The 14,256-nt window shown below is 34.8% G+C and overlaps 1 protein-coding gene across 4 annotated transcripts; it reads right to left on the reverse strand.

Moving 5' to 3' along the window:
• Positions 1–936: 936 nt before the first annotated feature.
• Positions 937–12,696, reverse strand: LOC121147017 (UDP-glucuronosyltransferase 2B13-like). Of its 4 annotated transcripts, XM_040966683.1 has the most exons (7): positions 12,426–12,687; positions 11,961–12,071; positions 10,588–10,736; positions 5,098–5,229; positions 3,928–4,015; positions 2,785–3,004; positions 937–1,519 (listed from the first exon to the last, which is right to left on the reverse strand). In XM_040966683.1, the coding sequence occupies exons 1-7, from the start codon at positions 12,685–12,687 to the stop codon at positions 1,240–1,242; spliced, it is 1,242 nt and encodes a 413-aa protein (XP_040822617.1). In that variant the 3' UTR covers positions 937–1,239. The 4 variants fall into 4 exon arrangements, with proteins under 4 accessions (XP_040822617.1, XP_040822614.1, XP_040822616.1 ...); XM_040966680.1 differs by having other exon boundaries at positions 11,961–12,696; XM_040966682.1 differs by lacking the exon at positions 11,961–12,071 and having other exon boundaries at positions 10,588–10,732; positions 12,209–12,687.
• Between the last annotated feature and the right edge of the window lie 1,560 nt (positions 12,697–14,256).

Raw genomic sequence — 14,256 nt, forward strand, 5'->3', positions numbered from 1 at the left:
TGTGAAACTCCAGTGAAAATTTTTTTTTAATTTTAATGTGCCTTTCCTTAATAACTAGGGAACCTGAGCATTTTACATATTACCCATTTGTATGTCTTCCTTTGAAAAATGTCTGCGCATGTCCTTCACTCGTTCCTCAACAGGATTGTTTGCTTTCATTTTGGTGCATTTTTGCAGTTCTTTGTACATTTTGGCTGTTAGTCCACTATGCACTGTATGTATACAAAGATCTTTTATTTTTCTTTTAACTTAAATTCAAAAAAAAAAACTTTTATTTTTATGAGTATATATTTGTGTGTATATGAGTGTATATATATCAAATGTGTCTATATATAGAGACACATATATAAATATCAAATACGTATAAATGCTTTATAAAATAGACCTCAGGCAATGTCAAATACCAAATGCCAAAAATTACTGAAGTATTTACATGAGACAAATCTAAACATAGTAAAATAAAAAGACAATTTTTTGCAACAAAGTCAACACCTCCCAATTTTTAAAATCCATGAAGTATAATAAACTCACCAAATATCCAATCATTTCCTAGTTCTGTTGCAAACATGCACATATTCCAAATCAAAAAGAATGAAAACATCCATAATCATGTTGAAACAACACAGGGTATCTGCCAATTATATCAGTAGATGAGAGTGGTGTAAGAATAAGATACTGTTTTATAAAGGTGAACTTCAGTAGGAATCCAATAACACATAGATTTTTTTAAATTAATTTCTTTTTATTTTGATGATCTTACATGGTTGATTAGGTCTCAAATGGTGACACGCTACAGGAAAGTCGGTAAGATCAGTGTTTCCACATTCTTTTCCCTTCCTGTATCTGGGGAATGGGAAGAGACAAAGGCAAAAGAAACACCCACATTCCCAACCATCCCAGGGTCCCTGATGTATGGCATGCTCCAAGGGCACTGATCAAACAGTTTTGGCAGTTCAACTGTTCTGAATTCGTGCCAATCTCACCATTCCAACCACAATAAAATCTCTTTAGAATGCAAATGATATAAAATATTTAAAATATTTAAAATATATGAGGAGGTTAAGAGCCAACATTGTACATTATTTGATGTATAGTCAGGGATAAAATATTTGTAGAAATCAAATAAGCACAGATTTCTTAAAATGTGCAGGATAATCTTTCCACATCTAGATCCAAAGTGGTTGAGTTAAAAGGTGCGATATCAACTTACAGGGCTGTTAGTCTATGCACAAAGTAATTTTAATCTCTCTTTGTTTTCTTTCCTGTATTTACAACCTTTTGGAAGGCAAGCAAGCACAATTTTATGACAAGATAAATAATAATTGCCACACAAGCTAGCAGGAACCCAATCACATCCAGAGAGTGGTACTGGTACCAGGTGAGGTCGTAGGCTGCAACCCGAAGGTGCTTGGCTCCTTTGTGGCGCATGACATGCTCGATCCAGAAGACAGCTCGATCCAGGGGCTTCATGGGCTGATCGTGGTGAATTCTTGACAACTTCATGATATTCTCCTTATAGCTGAAGGCAAATCACATTCACATAATTGTTAGAATCAATGAGAATTGTGATAGGTAAAAAGTTTACACAAATGGTAAAGATGAACATCACGTGAATGTGGAAGACAAAGGAAAATATTTTCTTCAGTAAATATCTTACAGACTTGAGTTTAGAAATTGAAATTAGTTGATCGCATTGAGTTATAACATAAAAAGAAGAAACTGAGAAAAAGCAAGTATTTCCAATATTGCAAGCAAGAAATTGAAATCATCTAACTCACAAAGCCAAGAGAAATTACAATAGCTGGATGACCTGACATGATCTGTGAAGCTTGAATTATTCTCTATGCAATGACATTAAAACCTGATGCACAATATTTAAGTTAGTTTCAAAATATAGATTTGGTACGAAGCACTTGAGAAATGTCAGGTACATTTCTGGGGAATTTGATATCGAAATAGTACTTGTTACAAAAATTTTTGTCATTAATTTACAGTACTATAACCTACTATTTAAAGTCAATTACATCATTGATTTAAAATTTGTGAAAGAATAATTGAACCACATTCATAAGAATCACCAGTATGGTCTTAGTTATGCGAAGTTTTTCTTTTTCCAATTAGTTTTTTCACTGAGTACATTTGAAAATAACTGCTAATTATTCATGCCAAAATCAAAGCATTGAGATAAGGAAATCAGAGAAGCATTAAATGCAAGGCAAAATAAAGACTGATTATGTTATTCTAGCTTACTGAAAAGAACTAAGTAAAAAATTTAGAAAACAAAGAATATGTCTTAAGATAATAGATATGCTAACATGATCCACTGTCATGTCCTTTTGATTTCCCATGGGTATTATTTCTGTAATCATGCTTTATGATCAAATTAAACACACAAAAGTCTACTGAAAACCACATTTTCAGAGTTTTCCTGCTAATAGTCATAAATACACAGAAGGTTGTTACTGCTACTCTAGTGTTCATGGGTCACTATTCATGCTTCAGCACTCTTCCTAAGGCTTCCCTGCAATTCTGTGTTCTTCTCCAGTGAGTCTCCACATTGCACTTTCCTTGGAACTAAAAATATATGCACTATCCTTAAACTGCTGAAAATAGTACTCCAAAATCATTCAGAAAAGTACTTATGTGGCTTATTATCACAAATTATTCATGATTGTCTTCCAAATGTAACCAAATCTGTATTCAACAAAATGTCCATTTTAGAATAAATTAAGTCTTCAGACAACACTTATTTATAAATAACATATAATGAAAAACAATACTCACGAAGGGTCATTAATGACTGTCTTCAAGGCATTGGCCAATTCTGCACTTGACATTGTCCTCCAGTTCAGGATGAGAGCAGCTCCCTTGGCTGTCATGTGGCCAACGTTATCATGTTGCTCCCCAAACAAAGGAAGACCCACCATAGGGACACCATGGTGGATTGCTTCATAGATGCCATTGGCTCCACCATGAGTGATAAAAGCTTTGGTTTTTGGGTGACCTAGGATTGCAGGATTTTCACTGAAATTATTTTAAAAGCCTTAAACATGAAGTGGGAAATGCAGAGTAAGAAGCAGGAAAAGAGAGTTCTCCATAAACAGGTCATAATAGCCATAAGAATGCTTTTAATATGCTTTAGACTTAGAAAAACAGGCAGCTAAATGCATCAGATGGGAACTGATGGCTACAAGGAAGAAGTGATACTAGTTTTATCATGACTTAAAACTTGACCAGTAAACATATGATCCTAATCAAAGATCTAATTATTTGTTAGTGCCACTTGAGTTTCTGTATCAAGAGAAAAGCAGAGGAAGAAACTATATTCAACAACAGAGACAAATGGGAAATTTTATGAGTATTATTAGAAGTTCATTTATTCAAAATACTGACTCCAAAAGTGAACAGAGAGAGAATTTCCACTGCTTATTTCACTATGTGAATGCCTGCAATGAAGGATTGGCAGCATCAAGGCAGATTGTAGGAACTCAATCTGGGTCTCCATTGTGGGTAATCCAATGGACACAGAGACCCAAGGACTTGAGCCTGCTACCTCCTGTGGTACACATTAGCCCAAAGTTCCAATTAGAAACACAAGTGCAATTCCAGCCTATATACTACAATGTAGGCCACAAGTGCCTCAAGAGACACCTGAACTGCTCTTCCAGGAGCCCCTTCATCAGGAAGTCATTGGGAAATACTGTGTGGTAAATATTGTCACTCGAAATAGGATAATGGACATGAGGTATATGTGCATAATAATGTGTCAATTGTTATCAATCAGTACATTTCTAAGATATGAAAATAACTTATAAAAGTTTGAGACTGAATTTCTCAATAAAAAGCGGTCATGCACCTTCCTGATAAACTACTTTCTTAACTGACTGCTACTCATTAGGTTACAGCATTTCTTTTCCAGGGTCTTACCAAGAAGGTCATTCTGGGGGATCCACTTATAGAGTTGAGTGTTGGATCCTAGGGTATCTGGCTTCTTGCCATCGAATCTCCACAGAACCTGTTAAGTAAAGAAAATATCTATTTCAGAGTTCTAAAGGGGCTAAGAGACCACCTAATTAAGTGCCTTCCCTAGAAATGATAAGGAAAGAAGGGCAATCGATTAGAGTGGCCAAAAGATTGAGGTGGGTAGAATAAAAACATTTAGAGTAGCTATGATTAGTAGAAATAACTTTCACATGGAAAACTAATAAATACTTCATAAATATCATGATTGTCAAAGTTAACATATTTTAGCAAATTAAAATGTATCATACATGTTAGAGAAGTACATTGGAACTCTTCCATGTGAGCTTGCTTCTTATAGACTTCTTCCTATATTCTTTCTCCTTCCTCAGTCTGGAGGAGGTATTAATCTCTTCATCCAGTAACATACTTCCTTAAGCCACATTGTATAACACACTATGTCCACTATTAGAGTCCACCTGTCTTCACCAATCCCTTACTTCTTTTTGCTTAAAACTCAAGTAGGTTTCATCACCCTCCCTCTCTTCTCATCCCCTTGCACTCTTTATCTTTTTACCTGAGCACAGGGTTAATGAGCACCGATTTGCCTTTCTCTAAGGAGACTCCTAAGTAACACTCAGAATGGGACTAATCCAAAAGCAGGGGAAGTGAAGAATCAGATTGTATTGACATCCTAAGCCACAGTTTCACCTCAGCTTTTTATTTCAAAAACGTCAATGCAGTTGTGCTACTGCAGTTAGCAAATGCATTTGAATTTTCATAACAATCTTAGTATATACAGTGGCACCAACTATTCTGCAAAGAAAAAAAGCAAATGACATTGCAGAACTGGGTGATTCCTTTGTCCTTGCCTGCAATGTTTTTGATGATGGTGAAAGTTGATCCTGCACCTATTAAATACTTTCATTTCTGATCAGATATTTATGCCAACATTATTTACTATTATGAATAGCCTATTGGCTCTTCTAGTAGCTACAAATTTATTGTTTTTAAACTGTTATCTCAAATAAATATTATCTTTCATATTACATTTGCTTTCATGGTGGGACTCTTCTGTAATCAGTCTCCTTGTAAAGACTGGCTAATGGCTGTCCGCCATTAGGACGTTTTTCTGACCTTTTGTGGAAGCTGGGCAAGGGCTGATGCGATCACATTGGTCCTCTCTTCTGTCATGTTAGTGATCATTGAACCAAGAGAAAACACCACGACTCCCTCTTCCCCAGAGCTCTGCACAAAGTCTTCCATGTCCTGGGAAGAAAGAATTTGATCCATCAGAACAATTCAGCATGACTGCAAACACTTGTGAAGGAACTGCAATAGTTAACTAAGGGAGCAATTCTCATGCTATCAGAAAATTCCATGGAGTAGATGTACCAATTTCTTTATCCATTTTTCTGTAGACAGGCATATGTGTCGTTTCCATGTGTCTTTTATTACAGATTTTGCTGCGGTAAATATAGGATTACATATCTCCTTTGTCCTATCCAGATTTCATTTCCTTTGGATTTATTCCCAGCAGAAGAATAGCTGAGTGATACACTAGGTTCATTTTCAGTTTTCTCCTGACTGACTTCAATACTTAATTGTGAAAGAGGGCAGCTTACTTCCCACGTCCATGCCAGCAGGTTATGTCAGTAGAGTTCTGAATGTACGCCAATCCCACTGTAGTTAGGTGGAACCTCAGTGGTTGTTTTCAATTGTATTGCCCTGATGGCTAGCAAGACTGAGCATTTTTTCATCTGTCTATTCGCCATTTATTCTTTGAAAAATGTTTGTTCATTTCCTTCGTCCATTGCTTCATGGGGTTGTTCCTTTTTTGCAGTCATTGAGTTTCTGATGCTGTTGCAAATCATGGATGTTAGTCCCCTGTGGTTTTTGCACTGTGATCAGATGTTACCTGATCCTGTTGGTACATCTACTCCATGGAACACTACTCAGCCATTTTTAAAAAAGCAAAATTCTACCCTTTGCCAAAAAATGGTCCCAACTAGAGAATTTTATGCTCAGTGAAATAAATCAGTCACAAAAGAACAAACATCATATATTCTCTCCAATATAAGGCACTCTTCATGTAAAACATAAAATAAACAGCCCTTTCATGGTGTTTGTGCTGCATCTCACAGGTTTTGATATTTTTGTTTTCATTTATTCAAAATAGTTTATTACATAGTAAATTAAAACTTTTTTATTTAATTCTTCACTGACTCAGAAGTCATTCAGTAACATCAGTTTATTAAATGAAGTTTTATATTTTCTCTTTCATCTTTTCAGAGACGCTGGTCATTCAATAGCATGTTATTTAACTTCATGACATTGTAAAGTTTTTAACATTCTGTTTTTGACTTTGTTTTATGGCTTTTTACTTAAGGGAAAGCATAAAACTGTGTGATAGAGACTAGCATATCTAGATGTGAAGATACATTGCAGTATGCATCTCAACTTGCAAATAAAATTGGACTCCCAGTGAAAACTCTTAAATTTATCTTGAACATAGGATTCTGGACTGTGTGCTGTTTTTTTATACCTGCAATATCGGGATACAATTAATTAGCAGAATGATGGACTTATGATTGGTTATGAAGGAGTATGCTAGTATAATAATAAAAGAGAAATCATTGGAAAGGAGGGAGTTTGGGAAGGGGTAATGGAAATCCCACAGCCTATACAACTGTATCATGAAATAATAAATAAAGCACTAAACTGATGGCTGAAGCAATATACATCCCTGATGATATGTTTTATCGTTTGCATTTGTATAAACATAGGTAGTCCTATTAAGCATGGTCACATTGTTGTGCTTACAATGGGCTCAAATTCTTATTCTGCCATAAATAAACTTATGTTCGGTCTCAATTGGCAGTACACAGTATGCATGTAAAGAACAATACCAGTGACATATTACAGAAAAAAATCTTGTTTCCTTTAACTTTGTTACTTTTTCCAACTGAACTTCCTAGGATGACTGATCTAATGTTACTAAAGGTCTTTATTAAAACACTGTCATACTGTGATTATGTATTCATTCTTTAATATTGAGTTTAGGCCATTTTCAATGGCTGTTTTGACATATGGCTGCTATAAACACTGACTTTCCACATCTTGGCTACTTTCCTCTGCATAATTTCACCATTTTGTCTTTTAAGACAAAAGGTTCTAAGTATTTTTAAGTCTCTGGAGGATATCTGTCATTTTTTTCTTTTTCAATAGGGCAGACTATCTGAGATTTTAACAAATAATGGGTAAACAAGCTGCTTGGGATTATAAAGATATGTTAAGCATTGATAAGAACACAGACTTCATAATCAGACTTGGATTTAAGTCTTATTTGTGCAACGGAATAACAACAAATACACATAATATTTATCATTGCAGCTCTCCCACGCCTTCTGGTTTGCCTTTTCTGCCTCCTTGTTCCCCCCTCCAACAAATAGTGTCACTTTCTCTTTATGTAATGAGAAGAATTGTTGAGAAGAAATACGTTGTATGCTACCTCAGCCTTTGGAACAACGAAAGCTACCGCATAACAGAAACAAATTGCATTCAGAAAAGATATTGGATTTCAACCATGTCATGTCAGGGTATGATGCTGTAATAAAAAAATAAATTAAAATTATCACTTAACTGAAGGACTGTATTGAATGAAATAAGCTAGAGCAAGAAAGACAAATATCACATGTTCTCACTGTTCTCCTTCATATATAGGAGTTAAAATTAAAAACAATAATAAGAAAAAATGAGAGAAAATATATGTATGATATAACTACAATATGTAAGTATTGCTTTATATCATTGTCAGAACAGTGGTTAAGAATGATATACTACTATAATTTTAATGATCTGTGGTGAGTTTATAATTTACAGTATATGGGTGAAATGATCATTTTTCTATCAATTACTGGTTATAGGCATTTTCTGTATTCCCACTAAACAAACTCCAAGTACTTTTTGCTATGTACTTATTGAACTTTTTACCCAACCAGGTATTTAATTTTTGCTGTAGTGTAAGACTAGACTATGCTAACTCGAAGGTTTGAAAAAAGGGAGGAGGGAGAGTGAGGATTGATGGAAGGAGAGAAGAAAGAAGTAGCAGAGTGTCACTCTGCTAATCTGCTAAATATGAATGAAAAACAATGTAATGTAACCAAAAATGTATCACTTAGAAAATGACAAAATGCAACATTAAAAAAATTTTTCTAACAGAATGTTTATAGTATAATATGAATTTAAAATAGGTAAAATGTTCACATTCCTTTACTAAGAGTGTCATCTGGACCCTGGAATAATAGCATAGATGCTAACACCATATGAGTGCCAGTTCGTGTCCCAGCTGCTCCATTTCTGTCTATCTCCCTTCTTGTGATCTAGGAGACCAAAGCCAAAACCTTGTGACTCTGCACCCATGTGGGAGACCCAGAACAAAACCCCTAGCTCCTGCTTCAGATGGGCTCAGCTGCAGGCTATGTGGCAGCTACTTAGGAATGAACCAAGCTGATAAGGGATATTTCTCTCTACTTCTTCTCTCTGTAAATCTGTCTTTCCAATAAAAGTAAATAAATCCTTAAAATAAAAAAGAAACCAGACAGAATGTTGTCCTCTTTTTCTCTCCCTCTGTAAATCTGCCCTAGCAACCCCCACTACCTCCCCCCAAAAAAGGTTAATTTAAAAAAATGAATGCAATTCTATATATTTCAATAAACTCTTCTTCAGGGACACATATGTACTCTGAGGAGGAATGGTTTTCTATTAGCCTTAAGTAATGAGGAAGACCCTCAATATTTACATTAAAACTTTACCCTTCATCTGTTCATCTTTTAGCAAACATTTATACATTTATTTGTAACTTCAGGCAGTTGCTCCTCTCCTTCTGATTTTGCTTATGAATGTAAATTTAATCAGGTAGAAAATGAGTTGAGACAGAGCAATGTTCTGTCCCAGGTGTCTGTAGATTTTAGCTTGAAACAAAAGCGCCAATACTGTCTATAGTCACTTTGATTCTGGAATGCTGACTTAATGCTAGGAATTTTATTTTCTTCATTTACTTTTCAGTGATATATACATATATATATATATAAATTATAGGGTACCCTGTGATATCCTCAAATGTACATAAGATTCTAATCTTAAATACACAATAAACATATATTATTATTATTAAATGTGTATTACCTCCTTATAAGAAAAACATTTTTAAAAACCTTTATTCTAGCATTTTTTAAAAAATTATGTAGCAACTTAACATTATATAAACTCATGCTACTATGCCTTAGAACACTAGAACTTTTCACCATCTCTCGTTATAACTTAATTTCTGTTTATCAATCCTTCCTCATACCCAATCTCTACTAATATCATTTTACTCTCAGTATTGATCTCTAAGAGATTAATTCTGTCAGATACACACATGAGTGAAATCATGCAATATTTGTTTTTCTGTGCCAGACTACTTAGGCTTAGCATAATGACTTCAAACCCCATTGATGTAGATTTGCAAATCACAGGATTTCATACCTTGTACTGCAGAGCAATGTTCCATTGTTATGTGCCTTCCTCAGTGAAAGCACACCAAAGAACATTCCCACCTCCTGCCTTGTGCATAGTGCTGCAGTTGCTCTAGAAAAGCAGATGCCTCTTTGGCAGGCTGAATTTCCTTTCAATATCTACACATCTTAGCCATTTTATTAACATTTTGTCAAACAATGCATTATGGAATTACATCATTATAAATTCATGAGTAATTATGTCATTAACATTTTAGCCTAGTTTTTAGTTAGATCTCCTGAATTCTTATAACAATCTCTTTAATGCTCACCCCTCACTGCAATAAACCTTGTGACTTCATCTTCAATGTTTTTCCCATTGAGGAGAATCTGATCATAGCTCACTTGGCCAACTCCTTAGCTCTGGTTCCCAAACTACCGAATTTACACTGTGTTTTAAAATTCTTGATAGTGTGTGATACAAAACTACTTCTCTAGCAAAATCAGTCTCTTTATTCAAATGAACATATTTTAGTGAAATAAATCCCACAGGTTTGACTTTTTCTCTCTCTCCCATTTTCCCTAATCTATTCCTGAACATCACTAATTTCAGGTCATCTTATGCGCTGTAATAGATGTATTTTTGGCATTGGGATCCTTTTTGCAAAACATTTACACACCGGCTTCAATGTCTATTTTTCCAAACTTCACAGAAAGTGCTGGTGAGATCAAAAAAACTATCTTTACTTTACCTTTCTATATCTTCATAAGTATCCGCTGATTTGATAGAGCTCATTTCTTGTATTTAGAATAATGAAGATCTTAATGTTTGGTGCATTTTATCGAAATCTCCTAGATACTGTTCTTTCATAATGATAATGAAATCTGGATGCATTTGGTGGTATAGAAACGTACAAGAGAACTTCCATAATACACAGAAATGGACATTATGTTGGAATTTAAACTTTCCATGTTCATTGTGAAGTCTATCCTATGAGTTTTTGCTTGGCAGGACATTATATCCTAGTTCTATTTCCCATTCCTTGCAGTACAATGCTCTTAATGTGAAATGCAAAGTAAGTCCCAATGAAAATGCTAAGGAAAGTAAACAAAACAGTGGCATTTTTACCTTAGGCAGAGGTTTGGCAGGTTTACAGTGGAGCCCTCCAACAAATTCAACATTTGGTAAGAGTGGGCGGGGAAACTCCAAATCCCAGTAGCTGCGAATGAGCCACATATCAGCTTTGCCCATTAGCTCAGAGAATGTGACAGGTCTTCCTGAAAGGAGACACAAATGAAGACAATGAGGGATAATGAAGTCATGAAGCATGACATGTAATTTTCTGAGCTGTATTTGAATTATGCAACCAGTGATGTGGGAAGTGTGTGAGCATTCATAAAAGAAATACGCTTATTTACATACATAATTTATGCAGTGTTCACATCATAGATATATAAAAACAAAGTTTTTAATGTCAACTCAGTAGAGTCACACTTCTGACTGATACAGGGCACTATAGAATTAAGCACGCTTTTCATATTCTCTGAAGTTATAAAGCTAGTACATGCAACACTCCTAGTTGAGCTCCGGGACAATGAAATCCAGCAAATAAAATCAATAAAGAACTTTCTTGGGAGAATTCAGTCTGGCTTTTACTTTTCAGTGTGTTAGTCCCTGGGCTTCTTTTCAATAAGACATCTAAATTCGCTTTTATTTTGGTTGTGTGCATTTTACTTGCTATTGCTTTTGATTCATCTGTGAAGTTTAAGAACATTTAACTGGAGAAATATGTACGCACTGAAATGTTTGCAAATATATAGGGAAATGTTTTAATTTATAAAAATAAAGATTTTTGCTCATGATCTGGATGTATTGTTAAAAAATGGAAAAAGTATTCAAAAATAAAGGCAAGGTGTATGCACATGTATAACCCTAACACAGCACATTTTTTGAGGACTTAAGGAAGAAATGTGGTCATTATTACAAACTACAATTTTTAGCCTTCTCTTTCTGCAAAAAAATCTATATTTTACAAGTTATTGAAGAACATTAGAGAACATTAAAGCGAATCTTTAATTTGAACTAAGGAAGTAGATTTACACAAACAAAAATTATTTTGTCAAGGTCAATTAACCTAACATTAGACATGTATGTAACTATTCAACCTACATGTTTTTATTCATAAAGATATTAGAGAAGTCTTCACCAACTCTTTGTAATATGAGTGATAGAATAGGGTGAATAAGTCATTTGTCAAGCAAATCCTAATAAGTTTTTAAACTACGTGACATTCCAGAATGCCCTACATAGTGACAGGCAAGGCTTCCCCCAGAATTTGTTACTTAAAGATTTCACATTTATGATATTAATAAATTAGTTTATATTTTACTAATGATTTCACCAAGCAAAGACATATTGCCCAGATTCTACTTTGATAAAAATATTCACCTGTAAAGGACAGGAGAGTTTGGAGTTCACACGAGCCACTGAAATGGACTTACCTAGAGCTTCACTGCAAAACTGATCCCACCTCTTCTCATTAAATGTCTGGAACCAAAAGTCAAAATAAAGCACGAACAGCATATTTTTCACCCTCTCCATAAATGTCATTTTACCACTTAAAACTGACATAATAACAGGCACATAGGATGGAGGAAACAGAAGTCCTCCACTGTACTTCTCATACGTGTAGCCAGGAGTGAAGCGGAGACTGTACACAAGGGGGATGTGCAGCAGCTCAGCCAGCAGCTCCCCACAGGGGGCAATGGCATCTGAAAGCACAATATCAAACTTTGAAGCCTGAAGTTTTGCCATGAGTTTCTTGTTGAAAACCACTTCTTTGCAAAGACTTTCATAAATATCAGAATATTCTATGAAGAACTGATTCCATAATGGAAAATATTCTAAATAGTTATCTCTTGGCACATCATTTATCAATGTGTTGAGCCAATATTCAAAAAATGTTGCAATTTCTTCTCTAGTAGAGGATGAAGGAGAAGTTTCAAATTTAATTCCAGAATCATTCTTGGCATCAATTGAAACAGAAGCTGAAGACCTCAGCACAGTTACTTCATGTCCTCGCTGCACAAGTTCACCTAGGATTATCTTTAAATTGAGCCAGTGACTAAACTCCATGGGCCATACCAGCACCTTTCCACAGCTCCCAGAACTGAAGAAAGAACTCAGTTGTAGCAGCAGCAGCAAAACAGACACACGCTTCACACACATCCTGGTCATATCCAGGGCACGGTCTCCAGTTGCTGTTCCTTTATTTCACTACACATGCTAATATGCACAAGTAATCCAAAAACTAATCCATCAAGTAGTTAATTTGTAACTGCTTGTGGTCAAAATAAACATGATTGAACAAGCAAAGTTTGTGGGCCTGGATGCCATTTGGAAAAATTAAGATGACCTGTATGTCACAATGGTTATAAACGAGCTTTTATAATTAATGCCAAGAGCAATATCAAGTAAGACATGATTTGACCTGCAGTCTTGTTGAATCAAAACTATATATAATTAAACAGTGAATCCACATTTCTTGGAGCATATGATTCAAGGGATCTTGGCTTTCTGTATATTGAAAAGCTTGATAAATTGTAATTCATATACACATATATATGACTGAAACTCATATACACATATATATGACTGAAACTCAAATTTCACAAGTCTTTTATTTGACATTTCATTACTCCTGAATGGAACCCTGTAAATTTCATCCTTTATCATCTCAATATATTTAAATTGCTTGTCCTCTAATTCCATGCAATTATTAACCTGCCTCATGTATTTCCAGGTTTTCCCACTGTGGGCATTAATTATACAACGAATCATGTGGCTGTATACCAATCAATGGAATTCCCATTCCACTGATGTGAACTGACTGATCTAAAGTGCAACTGGGGACTGAGAAGAAGGAATCTGGTCCTATTTCTGAAGTTCATTGCTGCTACATGGTATTAAGATGAGGTGACAGAGTTGGTGACGGACAAACATCACTGAATGGTTTTCACTAAGTGTTAGAGAAATGTTTCTTCCTTCCTTCCTTCTCTCCTTCCTTCCTTCCTTCCTTCTCTCCTTCCTTCCTTCCTTATTCCTTTCCTTCATCTTCCCTTCTGCAGTTTATTTCTTTTTTCCTTCCTTCTGTGTTTCTTTGCTTACTGGCTATTGGCCTAATTTTTGTTGTTTTCATCAAAAGGAATATCCAAGATAGTCTACAATGATCACCAAAGCCTGGGAGTAATACATGACATAAAATTAAAATGTATATATATGTGTATATATGTATATATTATGTATATATATTTATACTTTATATATGCTTTATATAAGAATAAAATCATATATTATATAGTTTTATATATTATATATAATATTATATATGGTACATATTATATCATATCTTGTTCTGTTATTATAAACACACACACATAAAACCATCAATATCCATGTACACTCTGTCAGCTATGGGTCTTCATTTGCCGTTTGTTTTTGTCTATCCAAGCTCAGATGCATCATCTATTCTTCTTATATAGACCAGGTGTAAAGAGGAGAATCTGAGTTTCCTGTGGCACTGATCAGAACAACATTGTCTAGGTTCTTCTCACCTCTTCTAGCATCAAGAAATTTTTTCCAAGTCATTTGGATTGTTTTTTGCATCTTTCTGTCTTGAATATTCTGATCTTAGAAAGTCTTTTTCAACATTTGTTAAAAATATAAGTATTTTCCAATGATGATTATAAAGATCTAAAAACCCATGGGTTATAATTTTTGCATTCACAGAGAGAATTT

This window comes from Ochotona curzoniae, unplaced genomic scaffold (assembly GCF_017591425.1).
Source record: "Ochotona curzoniae isolate NIBS_2020 unplaced genomic scaffold, NIBS_Ocur_1.0 scaffold_4506, whole genome shotgun sequence".
Lineage (NCBI taxonomy): Eukaryota > Metazoa > Chordata > Mammalia > Lagomorpha > Ochotonidae > Ochotona > Ochotona curzoniae.